This window comes from Protomyctophum bolini (assembly GCF_963924005.1).
Source record: "Protomyctophum bolini genome assembly, chromosome: 5".
NCBI lineage: Eukaryota > Metazoa > Chordata > Actinopteri > Myctophiformes > Myctophidae > Protomyctophum > Protomyctophum bolini.
In genome coordinates this window covers 26,853,230-26,878,229 of record NC_137866.1, presented here as the reverse complement: position 1 = coordinate 26,878,229, position 25,000 = coordinate 26,853,230, and the positions used below count along the sequence as shown (strand labels likewise).

The 25,000-nt window shown below is 42.4% G+C and overlaps 2 protein-coding genes across 4 annotated transcripts in view; both read right to left on the bottom strand.

Moving 5' to 3' along the window:
- The window catches only part of impdh2 (IMP (inosine 5'-monophosphate) dehydrogenase 2), a 21,153-nt gene extending 2,271 nt beyond the window's left edge, over positions 1–18,882 (bottom strand). Inside the window, exons 1-11 of one of the 2 annotated variants that reach the window (XM_080763110.1) lie at positions 18,313–18,882; positions 16,239–16,287; positions 15,484–15,585; positions 15,016–15,090; positions 14,128–14,334; positions 13,340–13,427; positions 12,550–12,749; positions 11,523–11,613; positions 10,938–11,033; positions 9,108–9,179; positions 1,455–1,598 (exon numbers count right to left, since the gene is read on the bottom strand). In XM_080763110.1, the coding sequence (XP_080619236.1) occupies positions 1,455–1,598; positions 9,108–9,179; positions 10,938–11,033; positions 11,523–11,613; positions 12,550–12,749; positions 13,340–13,427; positions 14,128–14,334; positions 15,016–15,090; positions 15,484–15,585; positions 16,239–16,287; positions 18,313–18,410 (1,222 nt within the window). In that variant the 5' untranslated portion in view covers positions 18,411–18,882. The remainder of the gene's footprint in view (positions 1–1,454; positions 1,599–9,107; positions 9,180–10,937; positions 11,034–11,522; positions 11,614–12,549; positions 12,750–13,339; positions 13,428–14,127; positions 14,335–15,015; positions 15,091–15,483; positions 15,586–16,238; positions 16,288–18,312) is intronic. The other variant, XM_080763111.1, reaches the window with a different exon arrangement.
- A 1,611-nt stretch (positions 18,883–20,493) lies between these two features.
- The window catches only part of arih2 (ariadne homolog 2), a 21,823-nt gene continuing 17,316 nt past the window's right edge, over positions 20,494–25,000 (bottom strand). For both annotated transcript variants that reach the window (XM_080763854.1, XM_080763855.1), the window contains exons 8-15: positions 24,860–24,977; positions 24,236–24,286; positions 24,006–24,027; positions 23,497–23,648; positions 23,225–23,368; positions 22,713–22,781; positions 22,184–22,312; positions 20,494–21,813 (exon numbers count right to left, since the gene is read on the bottom strand). In XM_080763854.1, the coding sequence (XP_080619980.1) occupies positions 21,742–21,813; positions 22,184–22,312; positions 22,713–22,781; positions 23,225–23,368; positions 23,497–23,648; positions 24,006–24,027; positions 24,236–24,286; positions 24,860–24,977 (757 nt within the window). In that variant the 3' untranslated portion in view covers positions 20,494–21,741. The remainder of the gene's footprint in view (positions 21,814–22,183; positions 22,313–22,712; positions 22,782–23,224; positions 23,369–23,496; positions 23,649–24,005; positions 24,028–24,235; positions 24,287–24,859; positions 24,978–25,000) is intronic.

Below are 25,000 nucleotides of genomic sequence, written 5' to 3'. Positions count from 1 at the left end.
AAACACGGGGAGGGTTGCCGTATATTAGATTAGTCGATGGGTGGCTCTTCCAAGAGAGATTTTGCGCTCTCATTAGAAGGCGGGTGTAAGTGCCATCCAGCCGTTTCTCTAATTTCTTTGGTGTTTTTCAAAACCAATCAGATGGCAATGGGATAGAGGTCTTATTTCTCACCTCAAATGTTTTCAGATACATATTTTATACAGTTTAAGTTTAAGTTTAAGTTAAGTAATGGACCGTCTGGCCATCATCTCCAGTTGGATAAAGAACGTAGCACCCTAAGCGTGTTTTAAGATTCTTTTTTTTAAATATATATATATCATTCATAAGGGCCTACCTAATGTCATCACACAGTACGTTTTCAGGAAGTAATTCAATTTGGACTTTTAGGGACTTTTCATTTCATAGACTGACTGTTTTGACAGTTACAGTACATACAATTGTATACATATGTTTGACATACCTCTCAGGTTCATTCATAAAAAATAAATAAAAAAAATCCTCATACCATGAATGCAACATTCACACCAATATTCAGTTTAATGCAGTTTTGTTACACATGCCTAACAATGAACCAAGGCAATATGGTTACAACTCATGTATATAAAAGGTTTTTTCTTTTTACACAATTATATCTTCTAAGTGCAGTCTTCTTGTTGGAGAAGTGGAGAACCAATTCTAATTATTTTTAAAGCAAATACTCCCTCTAGTGGTTGAGCCTTATATCATGATGACCATTCATCATAGCACTTTCAATTGGCATCCCTATTTTGGGCAAGTCATTATAGGCAGAAATTAAGTGAAATTAAGACTTTTTGGTAGCCCAATCTAAAAAAGAACAAACACCCGCACACTTTCTTCAAATGCAGTGAAAATAACTTTAATAGGGAAACAGCAACGTTTCGGCCTATGTAGCCTTCATCAGGCTATCTTCATAACGTTTTTTCACTGCATTTGAAGACAGTGTGCGGGTGTTTGTTCTTTTTCATTGTCGGGCACCTTACCCTCTCCTACGCACCCGTCACCTGTACCTGTGCAAAAGCCTTGCTTTTTATTGGTAGCCCAATCTGCCATTCATGAAACAGTGCGAAACAGCACCCCTGCACTAGCACTCAAGCAATATTTAAAATGAAGTTCGGTATTATCATTTTAAACCTACATTTCTGCTGTTCAACATACAGCTAAACATTTGAAGAAATCTTGACATAGATTAGTCTACGGACCCCCATTTAATGGCATTTCTATCTCTAGGACCCCAATTTATATTGATAACAATTAACATCGATTGTAAATCTGAGAGTTCCAGACCCATAACAGTCCATTTGGTTCCAAAACTATCATTTAGCTGGGGACCCCCGGACCCCACTTTGGGAACCACTGCTCTATAGAATGCAAAATAATGACTGATCACTCTGTCATGGTTAAACTGATGCACACATTCCTGTCCTCTCCCTACCTGTAGACGCCCCCAGGGCCAGGGCTTTGGCAATGTGTCCAACCGTCTGGATGCCTCCATCAGCGATGACCGGCACGCCGAAACGCCTGGCGTACTCCGACACCTTATAGACAGCTGTGGCCTGGGGTCTGCCACACGCCAACACTGGATGGATGGATGGAGGGAGGGTTGAAGGAGAGAACAAAGCATTAAACAACAGTGAAATGCATGAATATACCGTGTTCTGTTTTTGCTAAACAAATACGTAGCCAAAGCATTTAAAAAAACAGTGAAATGCATGAATAACACTGTATTCTGTTTTTGCTAAACAAATACGTAGCCAATGTATAGTCTTGTTTGCACAAAATGGAGGACAGCAGTGGGGACAAAGCAAAATCAACGACTTCTTCACATTGCTATAATATATATGGCATAACATATTATGTAATTATGACCTAGACCTGGAGATTACACAGAGCCAATCTACATGCTCTTTACTTAAACTGATGTATGATGATTGGTTTTGTGTGTGAAACAGTTAGGTCAGCAACCAAATATTAGTGCTATTAGAATAGTGTCTATATCTCTGTACAAATTATTTACATTACAAATGTCTTTATTGAAGCAAATGGTTTCCCCACGTAGGAAATGTGCACGATATATAAAGTGGAACTAGACTGCAGAGGAACTCAAACACTACCACTCAACATAACACGATATATAAAGTGGGACTAGACTGCAGAGGAACTCAAACACTACCACTCAACATAACACGATATATAAAGTGGGACTAGACTGCAGAGGAACTCAAACACTACCACTCAACATAACACGATATATAAAGTGGAACTAGACTGTAGAGGAACTCAAACACTACGACTCAACATACCACGATATATAAAGTGGGACTAGACTGCAGAGGAACTCAAACACTACCACTCAACATAACACGATATATAAAGTGGAACTAGACTGTAGAGGAACTCAAACACTACGACTCAACATACCACGATATATAAAGTGGGTGTGAGAGCCATATTTAGAACAGAAAATGTCTATGAGTGCATTTAAGTTATTTCATTGTGTGTACTATATTGAAGGACATTTCTTGATTACACATTTTGTGCAGCCTGAGTCTTAACTGAGTTAATAGAGCCAATTAAGAATTCAGCCTATTGGAGCAGAAGCCAGCAAGCCAGTTAATTCAGTGTGCATTATCAGCAGCAGGTTTTTAGTTAGTTCAGAGCTGGAAGCCTGAGAGCAGCTACAGTTTTTTGACACACTTTGGAAATTCTAAACCACGTTGGAAAATACTAAGACACTTCAGAAACCGTACTAGACCATTTTAGAATCGTTTTTGAACACTTTTTCTTTGTATCACATTGTTTGTTGTTCTGTACACTTTTTTGTCAAGTAAAACGTTAAACTACAATGGACGTGTGGACGTGGATTGTTTTTTGGAGTCAAGCTTACTGCTTCACGGGCTTTGGAACCTACATTTTGTCAAAAAACTAGCTCAAGAGAAGCAAGTGGAAACCTAACATCACTGGAAGCTACAAGAAGGTAAAGAGAGTTAATCTTGTGTAAAGGAACAAGAGGACCCCGAAAAGCATCTAAGGAGCCAGAGGAGCGGTCTCAGACACATGTTGAAAGGAAGCCCGCCTTGCAGCCTGCTTTGCCACCTACCTTGCCACCAAGAAGTGACAGAGATGGCTATGAAGTGATAAGGCGTCAGAATCAGATTACTGAGATGCTCATCGCACAGCAACAATTGTCTTATCTCCCGAAAAGAGAAATACCTGTGTTCCAGGGTGACCCGCTCACCTACAGGTCCTTTATTAGAGCCTTTGATCATGCAATAGACAGCAAGACAGAGAACAGCAGAGACAAGCTGTATTATTTGGAGCAGTTCACCAGCGGAGAACCACACCAGTTGGTCTGCAGCTGTGAACACATGGACCCGGACAGAGGCTATCAAGAAGCCAGAAAACTACTTCGGAAGCATTATGGTGACGAGCTGAAGATAGCCAATGCCTACATAGAAAAGTCTCTGAAGTGGCCTCAGATGAAGTCGGAGGACGGGAAAGCGATGAACACATACGCTCTTTTCCTGATCGGATGTCGTAATACCATGGATGATATTGAGTTCATGAGTGAGATGGACAACCCCACGAATATGAGAGTTGTTATCTCAAAACTTCCTTACAAGATAAGAGAGAAGTGGAGGGTGACAGCGTTTGACGTTCAAGAAAGACAAGGAAGAAGAGCCAGGTTCTCAGACTTGGTGACGTTTATCTACCGACAAGCACAGATTGCAAGTGATCCGCTATTCGGAAATATTCAAGACAGCGGCACAGCTACTGAAGGAAAACCAAAGAGCAGTTTCGATACCAGGACCCTGATGTCTATCAATCCAAAGGGCAGCAGTTTTGCTACTACTGTAACTCCTGCTGAAGAGGAGTCACATGACTCACCTAAGAATAATCTACCGTCCCACGCTGTAAATGCTTTCCAGAAACCCTGCTTGTTCTGCCAGGAGAATCATTCACTAGATGTATGCAGAAATATAAGAGAAGAACAGGGTAAAGACAGAGTTGAGTTTCTGAAGAAAAGAGGACTCTGCTTTGGTTGCCTTACGCAGGGACACCTCAGTAAATTCTGTAAAGCCAGGATGACATGTCAAGAGTGTTCTCAGAAACATCCAAGCATCTTGCATGTTGACAAAGAAGACAGTGTTCAGTCAAGGAAGGATGAGGACAGCAACACTGAGGAAAGGAGCTCGAGTGTCTCAAGCGCCCTTGTGTCACTAGAGCAAGAGACCTGTGGACGCACTGGGGCCGGAGATGAGTGCATACTCGCAATAGTACCTGTAATGGTTAGGTCCAAGAAAAGTGAGAAGACTGTGAAGACATACGCCTTCTTGGATCAGGGAAGTTCAGCCACATTCTGTACTGAAGCACTCATGAGACAGCTGAACATCAGAGGCAGGAAGACGGAGATCCTTCTTCGAACTATGGGCCAGGAGAAGCTGGTTCCCAGTTACATCCTGTCTGACCTGGAAGTGTGTGGACTTGAGTCGAAAGATTACATCGACCTACCGAAAGCCTTCACACATAAGGACATACCGGTGAAGAGGGAAAACATTCCCCAGTCAGAAGATGTGAGGAGATGGCCCCACTTGAAAGAGGTACAAATCCCGCAGCTCGAAGCAGAAGTCGGCCTGCTGATCGGGACCAACTCGCCTAAAGCTATGGAGCCATGGCAGGTGATTAATAGTGAAGGGGACGGACCCTACGCAGTTAAGACCATCCTTGGTTGGGTGGTGAATGGGCCTGTAAGAAGAGAGGATGAGATCGTGGATGATGTTTGCAGTCACACAGTCAACCGCATTTCTGTAGCAAGCATTGAAGAACTGTTAGTCCAACAGTACAATACAGACTTCCCGGAACACAGCTGTGAAGACAAAACAGAGATGTCTCAAGAAGATCACAAGTTCATGCGGTCAGTCACTAAATCCGCTGAGCTTGTTGATGGGCATTACTGTATCGGCTTGCCTTTGAGGAATGAGACTGCCATCATGCCGAACAACCGCTGTGTAGCTGAGCAGCGTACAGTTGGTCTAAAAAGAAAGCTCAGCGAGAACCCAGACTTCCATGAAGACTACAAGGGACCAGATCAGTCCAGTCATATTCAGGAAGATGACGTCGAGATCAAAAGGTCAGCTGTAGTCAGTCTACTTGCCACGGAGGAGAGCACTGCTACACTAAGTAAGCTACTTGATCACTACTCAAGCTGGCATCAGCTGAAGAAAGCAGTGGCTTGGTTTCTCCGGCTAAGGGAATTGCTGCTGCACCTAAGTGGCAAAAGGAAAGAGCTACAAGCTATCATCAATCACTCTGAAGATGACCCAGTCAAGCAACAGAGGCTTCTCAAGCAACGACTGGAGAAACATAGAACAAAGTTGGAAAAGAAGCCGCTCACAGTTGAAGACCTGAACATAGCTGAAAAAGAGCTAATTCTCTTCAGCCAGAAGCATTCATACCCTGAGGATATTGAGGCTTTGCAAAGAAGGGCATATGTCAAGAGAGAAGATCTGTACGCACGATGGAGATGGAGACAAATCCAGTACTTTGCTGATCTGTTCTGGTCAAGATGGACCCATGAGTACTTGCCGCTCCTTCAGGAACGGAAGAAATGGCTGACAGCAAGAAGGAACTTCCAACCTGGAGACGTCGTTTTGATTGTGGATGACTCCGCTCTGAGGAATTCATGGATGATGGGAAGAATACTCAAGATCATGCCAGATTCAAGGGGAGTTGTGCGTCGTGTCAGTGTGAAGACGAAAACCAGCACCCTTGAGAGACCAATTACAAAACTCTGTCTGCTACAAGAGGCAGTTTGAACTGTGAAGAATATATTTAAGTTGTTTTCTTGATAGTAATGTTTAATGTCTCTAAGTAATGTCATAATTGTTATGCTTCCCGCCTAGCCAATTAGGGGCCGGAAATGTGAGAGCCATATTTAGAACAGAAAATGTCTATGAGTGCATTTAAGTTATTTCATTGTGTGTACTATATTGAAGGACATTTCTTGATTACACATTTTGTGCAGCCTGAGTCTTAACTGAGTTAATAGAGCCAATTAAGAATTCAGCCTATTGGAGCAGAAGCCAGCAAGCCAGTTAATTCAGTGTGCATTATCAGCAGCAGGTTTTTAGTTAGTTCAGAGCTGGAAGCCTGAGAGCAGCTACAGTTTTTTGACCCACTTTGGAAATTCTAAACCACGTTGGAAAATACTAAGACACTTCAGAAACCGTACTAGACCATTTTAGAATCGTTTTTGAACACTTTTTCTTTGTATCACATTGTTTGTTGTTCTGTACACTTTTTTGTCAAGTAAAACGTTAAACTACAATGGACGTGTGGACGTGGATTGTTTTTTGGAGTCAAGCTTACTGCTTCACGGGCTTTGGAACCTACAGTGGGACTAGACTGTAGAGGAACTCAAACACTACGACTCAACATAACACGATATATAAAGTGGGACTAGACTGTAGAGGAACTCAAACACTACGACTCAACATAACACGATATATAAAGTGGGACTAGACTGTAGAGGAACTCAAACACTACCACTCAACATAACACGATATATAAAGTGGGACTAGACTGTAGAGGAACTCAAACACTACGACTCAACATAACACGATATATAAAGTGGGACTAGACTGTACCTCAAACACTACCACTCAACATAACACGATATATAAAGTGGGACTAGACTGTCCCTCAAACACTACCACTCAACATAACACGATATATAAAGTGGGACTAGACTGCAGAGGAACTCCGACTGTCCCTCATGATATATAAAGTGGGACTAGACTGCAGAGGAACTCAAACACTACCACTCAACATAAACATCAATTCAGTTCAAAGTGGTAACAATTAAATTAGTCCAGTCTTTCAGCTATGGCTTAGTTACGGCTCACCATTTTGATGCTTTGGATATCTACCATTAATACCTACGCATTACACAATGCTAGAGGACTAAAGAGTACATTAAAAACAAATCATGGCAAGTGTCGATGGACGTGCAGGGCTGAACTGCAAAAGGTGATGTTAAAATGAAAGTAAGTAAATGAGAGACAGTAACATGTTTTGTTATCGAGTACCAACTACTGTACATCAGTAGAACAATTACTGTAAATATTGCAATATCAGTGCCAAGTCTCTCATCCGTTGAGTTCCCACAAAACACGCAAGAGTTTCTATTATAGTAACATACACAGTAAACTTATACCAATACATTTTTAAATCTACTTACCAAGTCAAACAAGCAAACAAACAAGCCAAACAGCTCTAAATTGTTGGCGTCTATGTGATGTGAGATAATGATATGGCCTCTGGCTGGGTTTCCCAAAGGAAATACGCATAGTGAGTGGGCGTGTGGTTCTTCTCAACAACACCCCCTTTCACTGTGAACATAGATATTCTGTGCATAAGACGAATCCAGGAACGGGTCTCATGGTCGCAGCTTACGTATTTCCTGTAGGCGGACTCAACGTAGCTGCGGGGTTTAAAACCTCTCCAGGCGCACCTCTTCTACTATAGTGAACGGCAGAGTTATATTAACCCACAATCGAATGTTATTCAATTTAATTAACTTTCAGTGGGACAGTAGTGTTTTCATATAGGCCTACATTTACCTTACCGACATCACTTCGCCTCTGAAATGTAATAATATTTGGATTGCTGGACAGCTGACAGTAGGCTCTCTTCACTCTTAAAAAAGTGTCCGATTGGCTGCCATGCAGCCAATTAGGCCGCACACAGTCTTCTGTGTGCGGCCTAGAGGGGTGTATTCAAGCCACGTGCAACACAACATGTATTTTTAAACCCAGCCGATAGCAGGTACACATTTGTCAGCATTCATTCTGTCCAACTGTTTTTTTGGGGTACTCTCAAAGAGTAAAAACTTGCAAAGTTGCAATCCGTAACTTTGTTTTGTGAACAGAAACCAAACAATAGCAGTGGCTGGAGGTGGTCTCCCTGATATTCCCTCCAGGAATGTATCACCTGTGGTTTTGGTACAGGACCTCTACTAGTTGACAAGATGTATTGGATGAAGCTTTGTAGAACAGTGGTTCCCAAAGTGGGGTCCGGTGACTCCCAGGGGTCCTTGAGAGAGTTCCAGGGGGTCCTCATCTAAATGATAATTAGCAACCAAATGGACCCTTATGGGCCTGTAACTCAGAGATTGTACACTCTCAAGAGTTAAATTTACTTTGATTTTACAATATACATTGGGGTCCCAGAGATAGAAATGCCATTAAATGAAATGAAATGAAAACGGTTGAAAATCACTGTTAGAGCCGTAGAAATCTTCTCTTATGGGGGTCCCTTGGCATATATTTTCTAACAGGGGGTCCGCAGGCTAATTAGTGTCAATTTGGGGGTCTTTGACACGACAAAGTTTGGGAACCACTGCTGTAGAAAAGGTTTCTCGTGAAGGAGACCCGACTTCAAACCCCGGCCAGGGCATCATACTTCTTACGGATTGCAGCTCTTAACTTCACACTCGGGACACTCTAAATGCTTAATTTGATGACATAAGGGCCCCATCGTGTTCATCCAAATGCCATACGGCAGCACACGTCTCATTTTGATGATGCCACAAGTCAAGACACAGTCAAGCGTTATTCATAATCTGATTTATCGGTGGTGAGGTGACCACCGCAACTACAACATGGCGTCACGGAGCCGCGGTGAAGAGCAAACCACCGCTCTCCCCAGCCCTTTGCTCTGTTTTTACTCAACACCGCTCCACGTTATTACAGCTCCGGCGGTCACCTCACCACCGGAGCGGTGGTCACCTCACCACCGAAACTCCAGACTATGAATAGGCCGGTAAGGCGGTAAGGTGGGTGGGTGAACTGACAGATTAGTGAAACGACAGGAGACAAAGCATAGCATCCAAAACCCCAAAACACCCAAGTCTAGCTTTCACAGAGAAAACCACCATTACAGTTGTTACTGGTACCACCACTACTACAACTACTGATGCAGAGCCGTTAACCAACCAATGCAGCAGGCTGTGAAGTGGAGGGGGGGCGGGCAGTGTGGTAGTGGAGCCAATGGGAGCCCAGCACAGGCTGAGAGGGGAGGGACTTACTGCAGTATCCCGTAACAGTGTCTGGGGTTTTGGGGCTGTGGAGCTTTATTGCTGGTGGAATGGAAGGGGGTGCTAGGGAGACGCACGCACGCACTCACATACACACACACACACACACACACACACACACACACACACACACACACGAACAGTCAAACGCAGTCACACGCGCACACGCATGCACACACACACACACGCGCACGCATACATTATATACACACGTAGGAAATGGAAGAAATGACAAATAGAGGAAATGAGAAAGGGAGAGACAAAAGGACAAGATGAAGACAGAGGAGCAATCATGGTGTCTCCATCCAATGGTCACATTTGGACAGAAGACGCATGAAAGAGAGAGAGGACAGCCAGAGAGGAATCATGGACAAGATGACGTATGGACAAATGGACAGAAACAGACACAAAAGTAAAACATCAAACATAGTAACTAAGCAAGGCAACAAACAACTTGCGGCTTATTCCCAGACCATGAAGCAGCATCCAACACAGCAGAATGTAAATCTGTTAAGAGGTTTACATTTTGACTCTTATCTATTTCTAAGTTACCGTTGCACTGAAAATTCCATCGAGTTCATATTATGTTATTTACTTTAAAAACCCACAAAAAAACCCACTGGTGGACAAACAACTTACTGAACACCAAATCTTAAACAGCAAACTGAAGAAAATAAACGTACATACAGTATATGACCAATTTCAAACACTCTTCCCGACCCATCCCAATTTCCTTCCAATGGACCATTCACTAAGTCCCTCCCACTCCACTCTCAGAGACCACGGCCTGGAAAGATGTGCTTCTCAAGGCCTATTCATAGTCTGGATTTTCGGTGGTGAGCTGAACACCGCGACCACCGCGACCACCGCTGACCACCGCAAAATAACGTTGAGCGGTGGTGAGTAAAAACAGAGAGAAGGGCTGGAGCGGTGGCGGTGGTTTGCTCTTCACCGCGGCTCGTGACGTCATGTTGTAGTTCGGTGGTCACCTAACCACCGAAAATCCAGACAATGTATGAGCCTTCACCCGTCGACATGCATGTTACATGACGGGTTTCCACAGATAAATACATCGATCATTTCAGGAGCAAGAGCTTCAAAATCTCTTCTAAATCCAGTCAACAAGGCCTGCAGAAGGCTACGCACTGGAATGTTCCGGAACCTCCGGTTATTTCCCACATGCCTAAAACATTTAGTCAGGTAACCGTCGCTTGAGATTCCGGATTGGCTGAGATCTGCTGTGTGGGTGAGAGCAGTGTCTGTACAGACAAACATTTGCACACAGTCTATATACATGTAAATAAACACATATACCACAGACACGTATGGATAATATTTAGAAAAATAATTCTGTGTGTTATAACATACTATAACGTACCTCTGTGTGTTATAACATACCTGGCTTCACTGCCTAAAACAAGATTGGACGAGATTAATTAATGATCGCAGACCGCCTATGGCGAGGTCGGACGAGATAAGGGTTTATAATGTTCAATAAGGGATTTTGGCGTCACCAGGCAACGGATCACTTCCGCTTTGGAATTGAGCTCAGATTGAAGTCAGGTCATCATACAAAACATCCATGTTTTCGGAGGTCAATTAAAATAAATCAGTGCGACAAACGGAAGTATGTTAAATTGCTGCTATTCTTAACTTTCTTCTTATTGCTGCAATTCTTCTTCTCACTATTGCTGCAACAATGTTGAGGAACCAATACCAAATACATGTCTCTTGTGCACTCGTACAATATATCAATGTAACAACAAACTTGAATGTTGAGCAGGTATGTGATTGGTGGGGTTGCCTGTCAGTCACACTCACCTTCCTGTGTTATGCAGATGGAGCCACTGCCCATGCCCACTCGCAGCGCGTCCGCTCCGGCGTCTATGAGATTCTTAGCCTGAGCTGCAGTTACCACTGGAGGAAGACAGGTGGAGATTTCTTGTTGAGCATTGTATGGCTGTGTTTGACTGAACTTCTTTATTAATGCACATGGGCACCATTGACCATTGACATATGCAGGGACCGATTAAACACACTACGCGGCTGTTTAATTGCATTTCTGCCAATGGGATCTGTAGTCAAGTTCACAGTCCCATCGCTCAGACAGAGGGCCATGGCGTGGTTTTACTGGTTGTTGTTTTCGTTTTTCCAGTGGCACCAAAGTCAATTTTTGACCAATAAATGCAATTTGTTCAACATTTTAAGCACCTCTTGACATTCTATTTGGATAAAGATATTTAGGAGTTTGGATAGAAACTATACTTCTCGTTCCCCCGGAGCACCCCAAAGGATTTCAAAGCCCTATTCTCCGTGGTGGAGGGGAACTTTACCCCTGTGCCAGCCACTCAAGTGATGCCCTGGTTGAGAGTGTGGAGTGAATAATGTGATTCATGTCCTCCTCACCATTGCCTGCTATGACCTGTAGCTGAGGGTGCTTCTCTTTGATGTATTTGATCATGTTGATCTGGAAGATGGAGTTACCCTGAGAGGAATCCTGGAGAGAGAAGACAGGAGTTAACTTGGGCTTTGGCAAAACAAAATACACGTTTTCATTCAATCAATATTAACATTGATATGCTGTCCTGTACAGTTTAATACCTTGTAAAATGACAAATGACTTCTGATTTCACCTATGTATGTAATATAACTTCATTGTCAGGTCTAACCCAGTCTAAAAAAGCCAGTCCAAAACTAGTCACTCATACTAGACTACAACTAGCTCCAAAGAATATATTAACTAATCTTCTGTCAACAACAATTTATTGACAGATTCTGTTCCAGCGATGCCTGTCTAAAAGTAGAATAAATGTCATACTAATGCCATTACATCCATTATTCTGCACCAGCAGCTCCAATAATACAGTAATAATGCAAGCAGAAACATAGATAGGCAACTGTTCAGTGTTGATTTCATCGACTAAAACTAAGACGAAAACCTTTTTCCACTGATGAAAACTAAATGGAAACTAAATAAAAACTAAGCTATGATGACTAAAACTAAGACTGAATATACTGATAATTTCGTCAACAGATAAATACTAGACTAAAATGTTAGGAAGGGACTAGTGGACAGGAGATCCAGTATAAGTCATTTTACAATTAGTTGCATGCTGAAAATAGATGATCTACAAGCTCACAACGCGTGGCGTTGTGAGCTTGTAGATCGGCTATTTTCAGCAAGTGTAAAAACAGTCATTACGACGGCATCAAGGCCAACCATAAATAAATTGTTTTCGACTAAATCAACTGTAGATTTAGTCTTATGATATTTAGTCGACTAAAACTAAAACACTAACATTCCAGGTGACTAAAATGTGACAAAAACTTAATTAAAACTATTCAAGAGACTATATGACTAAAACAAACATTTGCTGCCAAAAACAACACTGCAACTGTCCCAGTATATCCAGTGTAAGAACCCAGTCCATACCAATACTACTACATCCACCCCACTCTGCACCAGCAGGTCGAGTCGGTACTTGTCGTCACTGTGTGTGCCGATGGCGGCCCCACACAACAGCTGTTTGCGAGTGTCTTTGGAGGCCAGAGGGAAGTCCCTGTTCTTCTTCAGGTCTGTCCGAGCAATGATGGATACCAGGTTGCCCTCCTCGTTCACTATGGGCAGCTTACCTGGAGGGACAAAGAGATGGTGCTAAAATTAAGATCTGCGCTAAAATGTTTGGTAGGCCTGTGGAGGTCGCGTTACATTCCTTTAAAGAAGCCCAGACCAAGAGCATGCTTAGACTGACGAAGAGTATCTCCTCTGACCCCTTACATGTTTTAAATTGATATCAACTGTTGTCCTCCATGAGGCGGTTTAGAGTCCCTAAATATAAGAAAAACAGGCTAAAGAGCTTTTGTACACCAGTCTGTTCGGCTTTTAAACCAAAATCAGTAAACCAGAGGATATGTTCTTGTTCCTGTCCGTTTCTGTGATTTGTGTCTATGTGTCTTGTCTGTATCTTGAACGGTGACGACATGGACGCGAAAAAAATTCAGTGCAAGCGGACAATAAAGTTGTATCGTATCGTATGGATAGAAGACAGAAGAGGAGGTCAGGTTCCTATTGATGACGTCATAGGGTTTATTGGTATACTTAATATATAAGTATACTTATACTTGGCAGGTTCCAATTGACAACATGACATGACATATATTATTCAACTGCAGAATTTCACGTTCATCTAACAGTTCTAACATCCTAGAGGTTCCCTACATACCTTTCTTACTCCTCTGGAGGATCTCGTTGGCCTCTTTGAGAGTCACTCCGGCTGGAGCCACCACCAGATCCTCTAGATTTGTCATTACCTAGGAAGGAAAGATAAATCACACCCGTGTGAAGTGAGGGGCGCTCTTATCATTATACATCATCATGCATCATCTCATGAACATTGAGACATTATGACGTAAATCTTCCCTTCATTGTCAATGGCGTTTAATGTTTGTGTTGCATATTTGGTGGACATAATTATGACCTACTTTATCCTTTCATTGTCACGGGCAAATATTGAGACGTGTGGGGACAAAAGCTGTATATAGGAGGGGCTAGCGCTCCTCAAAAAGGGCAGGAGACGACATGGCTCTGATTGGTCGGTCCACCACTTTATTTCTTTATTTTTTATCCCATGATTTTGCAACCCATTTTTTCACCCCTGTGTCAATTATCTAATGTAATCCTGGGCACTACACTTCCTCTGCCAACCTGGAGAAGGCAGCGGCCTGAGTCCAAGCTGCTTCTTTTCACCCGACAGGGGGGAGTTTTCCCAGCCAGACGTGGCGCGTGGAAGGAACACGTTATTCCGACCAGTTCCTTTCTCCTCCATCAGGCGCCTCGGCTGGCCAGGGGGAGGTAGTTTAGAGACCAGGATTACTGCATGTTTTTAGGGGACACGGGGAGAACATGCAAACCCTTTCGCCAACCACGCCTTGGGTATGGGTCCACCACTTTCCAAACGGCACATTGCGCTTACTCCTGGTTCATCATTCCCCCTCTCTAAGCTCCGCCCACCTGGCTGAGTGGCAGGTTGTGTTGCTCCTCCTTCAGGAAGTCGATGTCTCTGGAGGAAATGATGCCCACCAGTTTGCCCCCCATGTGGCCGTTGTCCGTGATGGGTATGCCACAGAAGCCGTGCCGTGACTTCGCCTGGAACACGTCCTGTACGCGGTCGGTAGGACTCATCACCACTGGGTCTGTGATGAAGCCCTGCTCATAGCGCTATGGGGAGGGGGGGGGGGATAAGGACAGGGAAGAGTTTTTTTAACCCATTTAGACCCGAGGACGATTCTACAGATGCCTTCTAAATCCTGACAGTTTTCTGAAAAACCCATGTTTCTGTGTCAGTCGTTCTCAAACATTTTCATGTGAAGGTCCCCCAAAAATATATGTAATTTGCCACCGACCCCCATCTCAGAAGCAAAGAATTAAGTTAAAAACTTTCTTTCTGAAAAAAAATATATTAAAAATGTCCGACACATTTTGACAATTTAAAAGAAATAGCAGACCAACAAGCTCGTATGAAAAATGAGGAGGAAGAGATCAGGGAAATGGGGGTGGTAGATAATGGACATACTGGTTCATTTATTAGGAAAATCTACTATGGGCTCCATTTTCGTCACCGCTAAACCCCTTATCCCTAAACCTTTTTTACTATTTTGCTAAACATTTTTGAATAGTTAAAATGGCCGGTCTACAAGCTGTGTCAAGCTTGTGTCAATGCTGAACTATTAAAAAATTATCCAAATAGTAAAAAAAAAAGGCAAAGAAGTTTAGGGATAAGGGGTTTAGCGGTGACGAAAATGGAGCCCTATGTGTTGAACAAATACATGAGGGCAGTGACAGAGACCGATGAGACTCGTATATAAGCCTAGTGAAGGAGAATGGGAAATTGGTTGTTACCTTGACTTTGCGGACTTCATTGGCCTGGAACTCTGGTGTACAGTTATGATGGATGAAGCCGATGCCACCTGTTAGCTGACACAGGAGAAAATACTTTACTCTCTGTGTGTGTGTGTGTGTGTGTGTGTGTGTGTGTGTGTGTGTGTGTGTGTGTTGTACTGTATACAGTTACTGAAATGGCTATATTGAACTTGGTGACCTACAGTATCATCTATCCATATATAAATACATGTGTGTGTGAGTATATATATTCACCGATACATGTGTGTGTGAGTATATATAATCACCGGAGTAAGAGAATTGTCAGTTAATGTAGGAAATGCTATACGTGCTTGCAGCACACCTTAAATAGCCAACCTACAACCGACCAACGCGTTGTGAACTAGTAGGTCGGCTATTTTTGGCTAGTGACGGAGTATGAATGGAGGTTAACTGTACGGTGCATGTGTGTCTCTGCGTCACACTTACTGCCATAGCGATAGCCATGTTGGCCTCTGAGACCGTGTCCATGGGAGATGACACGAAGGGAGTTTTCATGGTGATCTGCTTGGTGAGGGCTGAGGTCAGGTCCTGAAGAAAGCCAGCAAGAAAGAGCCACAACATGAAGGCTGCTTAGCCATTTGTCATAAGATAGACATATTTTATCAGCCAGTCATATAGAGCCTTACGATTTCCCCCTCAAAGTTGATGATTACTCGAGGCCGGCTCAATCGTTATCCGACAGCCCTATAGAGCGTCGCAGTCCCGCCCCCTTTCATGACGACGCCAGGCCCAGGAAATAATTCCCAATGCATTTTTCCCATAGACATTTCAAAACGTATTTGTAAGACCTTATAAGCGTCGTACAAAGCCAACTCGAGTTGTGAGAAATCATGACAACAAATACAATATTTTGGACCAAACAAATAATTACAAAGAAGAAAAACAACAAAAAGAGTGTTGTAACCTGCCGTTTTCTTCTTGTTTCTAATTATTTGTTCGGCCCAAATTGTGTTTGTTGTCATGATTTGTCACAACTGGAGTTGGCTTTGTACGAGGCTTAAAAGGTCTTTAAATAAATCATTTTTGAAATCTATGAGGAAAGTCTATGAGGAAAATGAACAGGGAATCATTTCCTGGGCCCTGGTAGGGCCTGCAACACTCTATTGGGGTAATGGAAGACAAACGAATGCCAATGTTGGCAAAGAATATTTGTGAGGTTGTATAATACCCATTCTACTTACCACCTGGTCTGAGGTGAAGTCAATGTAGCCAGGCAGGACCAGGAAATCACTGGAGGGGACAGCGAGGTAGGGAGGAGGGAAGGAGGAGGAAAGAGGACAATTATTAAACAATTAAACAACAACACAAGAGAATAGATCAATGCAATGAATTAATTTGAAACGTCTGCTAGTAGCCCAGAGTGAAATTACCTCCCTGAAACTATCAGATGAGTCTGTTGAACTTTGAAGTCCTTTTAAAAATACTTTTAATCTCTTCCATATCTCAATAATCATTTACTATTATTGCTTTATTACCTGAGGCAAATAGGACTTTTCTGTTTGGATGTATGTAAGTATGTTTTTTGCCACTCAGTAGACGTTCCCGCCTTATTATAAGGCATATATTTGAAACTTAAAACTTCAACACACAGACCCAAGCAATATGCCACATATTTAAATGGTAGCCTAGAGGTGTGCATAGTTTGAGACCCAGGACTCATTGCCGACCAAATTGCACCGTGTCAGATACTGAGTTTGAGATCTTTGTGCTGAGATCTAATTATGAAACTGATACTGTACACTTAACGGCTCAACTAACGAATGTAAACTTAGCCTTTTTTAATGCAATTTGAAGCTTGTGCTAGACTAAAATAATTGCATAACTGATATTTAGTAGGAGAAATCCTTTTAAAAACAGCCGTAATTTGTGCTTACTAGTATGTGAAAACATATTCCAGCTAAACGTTTTCTCTCTCTCTCTCTCTGTGTGTGTGTGTGTGTGTGTGTGTGTGTGTGTGTGTGTGTGTGTGTGTTATATGTCTGCCCCAGGCCAGGACTTTTCTTGTCTGTGTTGCAAGCCTCGTCAATCCATGAGGTGTTTGAGTGACAGGGGAGAATGTCTGTGTGCATGTGACACAAGACTTGATGCAACCAATATCCAATGCTTCAAAACAAGCGAACTATTGTAAGCCTGCATTCCAGGTCATTAATTAAGGACCATTCAGAGTGTCATGTGTGCAGTGAACTAAACTGGCATGATGTCTGCATTGTCTGGATCTCATCTGGCCGTTTTGGGGCAGAACGTAAAATGAGCAAGAGGTTTTAATGCATGAGTATCTTAAAAGATAAGGCATCTTCCTTATTTTGTTATATTGATGATCATGCTTGTGACAGTTGGAGAGTATACAAGTTGAATGTATATTCTATTCATATAATAACAGCAAGTTAGATGAAGAGCCCAGTGTTAAAGTTATTGCTTTGTGTACATGTAACATACTACCAAGCATTCTAAATATAGCAGTTATAGTAGACTGTAGTCCATATCAGAATCAACATCGTGCAAGCTGGCTGATATTGATAATATTATGTTTCGTATGGTGATGTGATTGTCACCTTGTCGACTAGCACATCTCCTGCAGTGGTTGGCAAGTGTAAAAACCAACCACTGCAGATGTGCTAGAAAGATTAATGTAGCCGGGCTACTAGCTATTCTATATAATCATACTCTCTATAGTACAGTGGTTTCCAAACTATTTCATGTCAAGGACCCCCAAATCGACACTCATTAGCCCGCGGACCCCCATTAGAAAATAGAAGCCAAGGACCCCCAAAAGAGAAGATTTTTTTACGGCTCTAAGTGATTTTCATTTCCCCCAGTTTAACATGCATTAGGCTACGCGGACCCCCATTTAATGGCATTTCTATCTCTGGGAGTGGGGGACCCCAATTTATATTGGAAAGTCAATGTTCAATTAAGAGATCAAGAGTAGAGTTAGCCCAGTAGTGCACTGTACATGGACCCAATGGACCCGTACACTCTCAGAGTTACAGACCCATAAAGGTCTATTTGGTTCCTAATTACCATTTAGCTGGGGACCCCTGGAACAAGGACCCTTGGCCAAGTTGGCCTTATAGGGGTCCCCGGACCCCACTTTGGGAACAACTGCTCTAGCATACAGATGGGTTAAAATATCGTTCTGTTCATTCAAATAAGTTTCGGGTTACAGCTTTATAACCACCGCAAGCACTACACGTGATCCTGATCAACCGCTGCCTGCCTTTGATCAATCAATGAGGGAACATGAAGATCCTTTACTTGTAGGTGAGGCCGTCTCCTCCGTTGAACAGCTGCGATCCGGTGAGACCGTCTTCGGGGACGTAGCCGGTCTGTCCGCTGATCAGGTAGTCCGCCATGCTGTCCGAAGAAGACCCACTCAAGGCGCTAAAAAATAACGGTCCTTAAAAAAGGCGACGAAAAGTAAACGACCCAACACAACGACCGATTGACTAGAAAAAGAGGGGGGGGGGGGGGTAACAGTAACTTTATTTATTATGCGTCTCCGGGCCTGGTCCTTCGGGATCACTCACTCCTCTTGTGACGAATATTGTCCTCTTTGTGGTCTGTTCTGTTGTCAACCTGTGTGCAACAACCTTGTTCGTCCTCCTCTGCTTTATTCTTTTCCAGATCTGATCGACCGCGGACGGTTCGGGGTGATCGAGGAGGCCAGAGGGGATCCGTTTTACTTTTCAATCGTGGGACAATTATATCTTCGATCCGCAGGGCCAAGCTGTTCTGTCTGTGCCCTTCTTGATGTTCTGTGTTGTTGTGAGTTAGCCCCCCAGACAGACAGACAGGCCTGTGCGCTGCTGCTGAACACGTGCGTTGTTGCGGTTTTCCGCGACAGCACACGTCACATCCGGCGGCTCGGCACCTCTGGAAAGCTTTCTGTGCTGTTGAACAGATATTATGTAAACTGTAAAAGGAATTGATCCCAGGAGAGAATCAATAGATCCAGTCTGGTACCGAGTCTACCCTCAAACTGGAACGTCATCCAGTATCTCGTAGACTTTTGTTTTTAGTATATCATAAATAATAAATAACATCTGTTGTAGCCTAGGCTATATCCTTAAGGATCAGTTGAAACTTGTGCACTGCATTTTACTGCTCCAAAACAAACCATAGATGGCGCAATGTTCTTTGCATTTATTAATTTATCAATGTTAAAGTCCACCTGGGGTAGTCTCATTCACTCAATGCTAATTCTGCCCTATTAAGTATATTAATGCAGGCCAGGGTAGAATTAGCATTAGGGCTATGGACCAGTGTTATCTCGTACGTGGACTCACTGCACAATCCATCGGTTTCTTGCCGAGAACCATATGGCCTCAGATTTGGAGATGCTGATCATCATTTGGCACTGTTCCAAGTTAATTCAGAGCTCACTGTACAACTGGTCAAGGAAGATTATCCCTTGATAAGTGCATGTCATGTCCTGGCAAAAATATTATGGCCACTATAGCGGAGTAGCTTAGAATATGAGTTGGTGCATCCCATCATTCTACACAATAAAAGTCATTAACTTGTAACAGTACAAAGAATCCTGCACAGTCTTCACTTCACCCAACTATTTTAACCCATTTAGACCGGAGAACTGACTCTACAAATGTCTTCTAAAGTTTTCTGAAAAACCTATGTTTCTATGTCAGTGGAGCTCAACCTTTTTCATGTCAAGGACCCCCAGAATAGAGGGTCTGCACGTGACATCATACCCGGAAGTCATTCAGGAATGCCTACTGAGTGTCAAAAAACTACTTTCTGGCCTTGACAGCCCATACATCCAAACAGAAAAATCCTATCTGATTGCATTAAATTACGTTAACAGACATTAAACTCACTTTGCCATTCACTTTATGCATGCACATGCCCTCCATTATCAGTACCCCCATCTCAAAATGTGTTGTTCTAGGATTTAAATTAAAAACATTCACTTTGAATTATACATTCAAAGATTTGCACCCATTTTCACGATATTTAAAAAAAGACCTACAAGCTCGTGAGCTTATAGGTCTGCTATTTTTCAACAGGTAAAGTTTAAAATAATAGTTAAAGGACATTGCAGTCGCACTGACTGCAGGAGATACCTGTTGAAGGTCTACTCTATGCAGTGATATTAGTCTGGCCACCATGCCAGGTCAGTGCAATTGAAACAATTTCTGTATTAAATAGTTGCTGTAAGTGTAAGTTGCTGACAGTGTGCAGGACTTTTGGCTTGTCCATTCCCACGCATCGGTCCTATCAAGTAGGTGGTGTGCAAAAGGACTTATTTTACTAAAGTGTACAAATGTAAGCAGATAGACCCTTGTCCCTTACAGTCCATTTGGTTACATTTGTTAAATCAACACTCAGGGTTTTACTTGGTACCAGGCATCCAAATGTGCAGTATTGTGTAGTGTCAGTGTGTACGGTGTATATGCAATAAACACACAAGAGGCAGAATCCGATTTTAAAAACTCTCTCAGTAACTATTTCTGTATTAATGTACAACCGTTGAAAATTACAGCAACATTTTTTTTCCTCTTTTCAGTTTTTTTTTAAACGATCTATCAACAGCCATTTTCCATGAGAGAAAAAAGTGAACGCGAGCCAAAACAAAGAAAATTAGAAAGGAAAAGAGCGGAGGGGATGGATAGATGGATAGCAAAAATAATTGAATGGCTACAGATCATGGGAAGAAGGGAAATTAAAAGTCAAACATTTATTTTCCATTAAATGCATTGTGTGTGTGTGTGTGTGTGTGTGTGTGTGTGTGGTGCGCATGCATGCTTACTTGGTGGGTAGTGATGTGTGTAATGTATGTCAAAGGATATGGCTACACTTGTCGTTTCAATGAGACATTTACTTTCAACCACATGAACACTAACGTCCCCATTCTGTCCATGTCATAGATATAGGTGAACATTTAACAAAATAGCTGATCTACAAGCTCACAACTTGTGATGCCTTGTGAGCCATTTGACGTTACAACAAAGTATATAGGGCTTAAATGGTTCATGGTCTGACACTGAAACATGATGACACATCTGGGGGCACAAGAAATAAAATAAACAAATCAGGTTTTTGCTCTCATTGCCATCAGATCTTTGAAACCAGACATGGAACTTCATGGGCTTTCAGACTTAATTGTTAGTTTGAAAGCCACTCCGCTACGATGCACAATCACAGGCAATGTAAAGCAACAGCGAGAGAACTGATATTAACACCACATTCAACAGGAGAGGCATACAGTAGCATACTGTAGGCATACTGTAGCAGGTGTTCATCAGGCCGAGTTTAGATGACACACTGAGGTGTTCTGATCAAAATCCAATCTATGTTGAGGTCTGAGAAATCACAGTGAAGCGACAGGCGTACTCCCTATCCACCAGGTGACGATGAATGAAGATGCAAGGCAAAAGAAAAAGAAAAAAAAAACATCTGGAGGGAAGGAGGAGGATATGAGGTGATGAAGAGGAAAACATGGGGGAGAGACGCAGTCGTGCCATTCTGTGACCGCAACAAATGAGAGCGAAAGAAAAGGGAGATGAATGAGTGCACAAAGAGGAGTGTATGTGAGGTGGGGACATGAAGAAGTCAACGGAGGAGAGGGATGGAGATGAAAGGAGAGAAGAGCAGGAGGAAGGAATAAAAGACAAGGACGAGGAGAAGAAGAGGGAGATGCTGGTGCTTTGCAGTGGTGATGGAGCCTCAGGTATCGTGGAAGTCCTTCAGCAGTGTGCGTCTCCTCTGCTCTGCGATGTGCATTTGATTCTCCAGATCCTGATGAACAGCAAAAAAAGGCAACCTTCAGCACGATCAGAGGAAATGTTACTAAACAAATCCATTGACACCTCTATGACTGGAAGTCATGTTTCAGCTAGGGTTCAAGTCCATACAGTAAGTAGGTCAAATGGTAGAACAAGGCACCAACTCTTGTAGTTTTAGGGCAGGGGTGTTCAAAGTGTGGCCCGCAGGCCAAATGCGACCCGGGGACAGATTGTATACGGCCCTCTGTGTCATACCTGAATTGTATTACCATTTTTACATTGAAGCTTTTTTATTAACCTGCCCAGGTTTCCCCAGAGTATAATTTCTCAGGATTCTTAGTTCCTGTGTAGCTCAAGGGTAGAGCAAGGCACCAACAACTCACCCCCCTGTCATTGGCGCTCAGTTCTCCCTCTCCTCCTACAACCACTCCTCTCTCGTAGGTGTCTGCTCTCTCCACCTTCCATGACAGGTTCTCTATCTCCGCCTCCAGCTGGGCCTGCTGGTACTCAAACTGGTACGCAGGTTGAAAAAGAAGAAAAAGAACAGTTCAAAATTTGGTTCACATTTGTATCGAACGGAATATGTTCAATACGAAACATCGTTACACCCCAAATAAATCAAATATATATATATATAGCGCACCCCCTTTCGAATCATACCATCTTGACCATGTCTTAAATGACTTACATAGGTGCTTTTATACGTGTACGGTAAATAAGTTTAAAATGAGTAAAATGACTTGATGTGATTGCATCTGTGTCGTTTGCAAGCAGACTTATTTCCTCCTGCCTAGTTTTTGTTTTACAAGTTACTTTCTAAAAGACAAAAGCTAGTTTTACAGTTTATATAAGAATACTATATATTATAGTATATTTCTTTTCACAGCACTAAAGACAGACAAGCTGACTCACCAGTTTCTTGAGTGGGCCTGACTCCATGTAATAGGCATATGGGTAGGTATACTGCAGTGTGTAGCGACACTAAAGAGTAAGGAGATGGAATGGAAGAAAGAGGGAAGGAAAAACGTGAGTGAGTCCATTTTAGTTACCAATTAAACTCCAGGCCCATTTATACTCCCATTGTTCTGAATGTTTACTTATGTACGTATATGTATACTTATCTACATATATTTAGAATGCAACTGGCATTGCACACAGTAGATTGCAATATTTCACCTTGCGAATATATAATTTCGTATCTGTAAGCTTTTAGAAAACGTGCACCAAGGAGGGAAAATAATGCAGAGAATATATCAAGTAGAAGGGGCCTTAACCTTAAAATTAATCTACTGTACTTTTGTCCAGGTAGCCATGGCCGAGAGAACGAGATTTGATTTACTGGCGTTAAGCTCTCATACAGAGTCAGACACAGAGAGACACACACACACACACACACACACACACACACACACACACACACACACCTTAGCCAGTAGCTTGGCAGCATTCTGCAGGTACTGCCAGTCAATCCAGGTTCCCAGGTTGTTCATTACCCGCTCTTGGATCTTCTCCTGGATCCTCTGATACGTCTGAGCCTCAAGCTGCAGAGACTTGTTATGGTTCTCCCACTGGTGGACAGAAACGTACAGACAGACTGGGTGAGGTAAGGCGTGCGTTGTTTTGGCCTGTGACTGCACCGGCTATTGGTTCTCCCTGCCAACGTTAAAACATCATCTATCCTGGTGATCCTCCTCACCCTCTCGAAGTAGAAGAGGTATTTCTTGAGGGCCTCTCTCGCCTGGGCCTGTTGGCTCTGGTTGACGATGTCTGGGTTCTCTTTGTAACGACTGCACTCGTAGTACTCACTGCCGTGTGTCTTCCAGTCTCCCAGACACATCCAGCAGAAGTCTGAGGGTTGGCAGATACGTATTCATCAACAGCAGTTTCAAAGTCATCATCCAACAACAATTTCATTATGTTCACCTTTCTCCCACCTCATGAATGCAAGAGGGAATATGGTCTGCATTCCTTAAATGTTCCTTCAAATAATAATCTCTAGCGTATGTTTTGACACCTACCGTGTCTTCAGAGTCAAACATTAGGAAGATGCAGTTCACCATGCTTTAAGATGCAATATAAAATGATAGAACTGTATTTGTAATAAACACTTCTATAAAGTATATATATAGTATACAATAAAGTAGTCTGTCTTGTTTGTTCAAGGTTCAAGATGTTAGCCAAACGTTAAAAGCTACCAGTACCTACCGTGTTTGCACTTGGAACATTGCTGAAAAAAAGAGAAATAATAATAATTGTTCACTTTATCAAACATACCCAATGTATTTAGTGGCACAATGCACAACAAAAAATCACAAACACGTAACAAATCAGAATGGTCTGAATCCATCAGATTTTCTTTCTATGAAGAGCAAACAATTTAAGACCGAAATTTGTATTTTTGACTTTTTAAAGAAAGCGTTTTTCCTCTGACTCACCATGTGATTGCATCCTCCATTCTTCTCAATGCAGATATTGCACTTAGGACACTGAGGAGAAAAGATAAGTCATTCAACATTGTAAAGTAAACTAGATTAGAACACTATGATTCATAGGTGTCCACAGAATGTTTCAACTGTTTTTATTTTTAATTTCCCTGCCTGTAGCACTTTGAGAATTGCTTCAAATGTAAAGTGAGTTATAAATAAAATGTATTATTATTATTACACATGTGTATGAATCAGAGTTTCTGCATTGTGCACTTTTGTGTGCATTAGTGTCGTTTGTCGACTAAAACCAAGACGAAAAATGTTCATCGACTACCTTTTTCCACTGACGAAAACTAAATGGGAACTAAGCTACGATGACTAAAACTAAGACTAAATATACAAACAATTTCGTCAACAAATGTGGAAAAAAAACTGTCGTTACGACGGCATCAAGGCCAGCCAAAATAAAAATTGTTTGACTAAATCAACTATCTTTAGTCGACTAAAATCTTAAGATATTTAGTCGACTTAAACTAGACTAAACACTAAAAGAGACTAGGACTAATACTAAAAAATAAAAAATCTGCTGCCAAAAACACTGGTGTGCATCAGTGTGTCTGCATGTGTTCGTACATCTTTAGTGTGTGCGCTGATGTAGTTGGCCGTCTCCGAGTCATCTGCGCATTTGGTCAGCCATTTACGGATCGTCCCACAGTCTGTAGGTGCGTGGTACATCTGACGACATTTGAAACTGTGGAAACAGAGTGAAATACA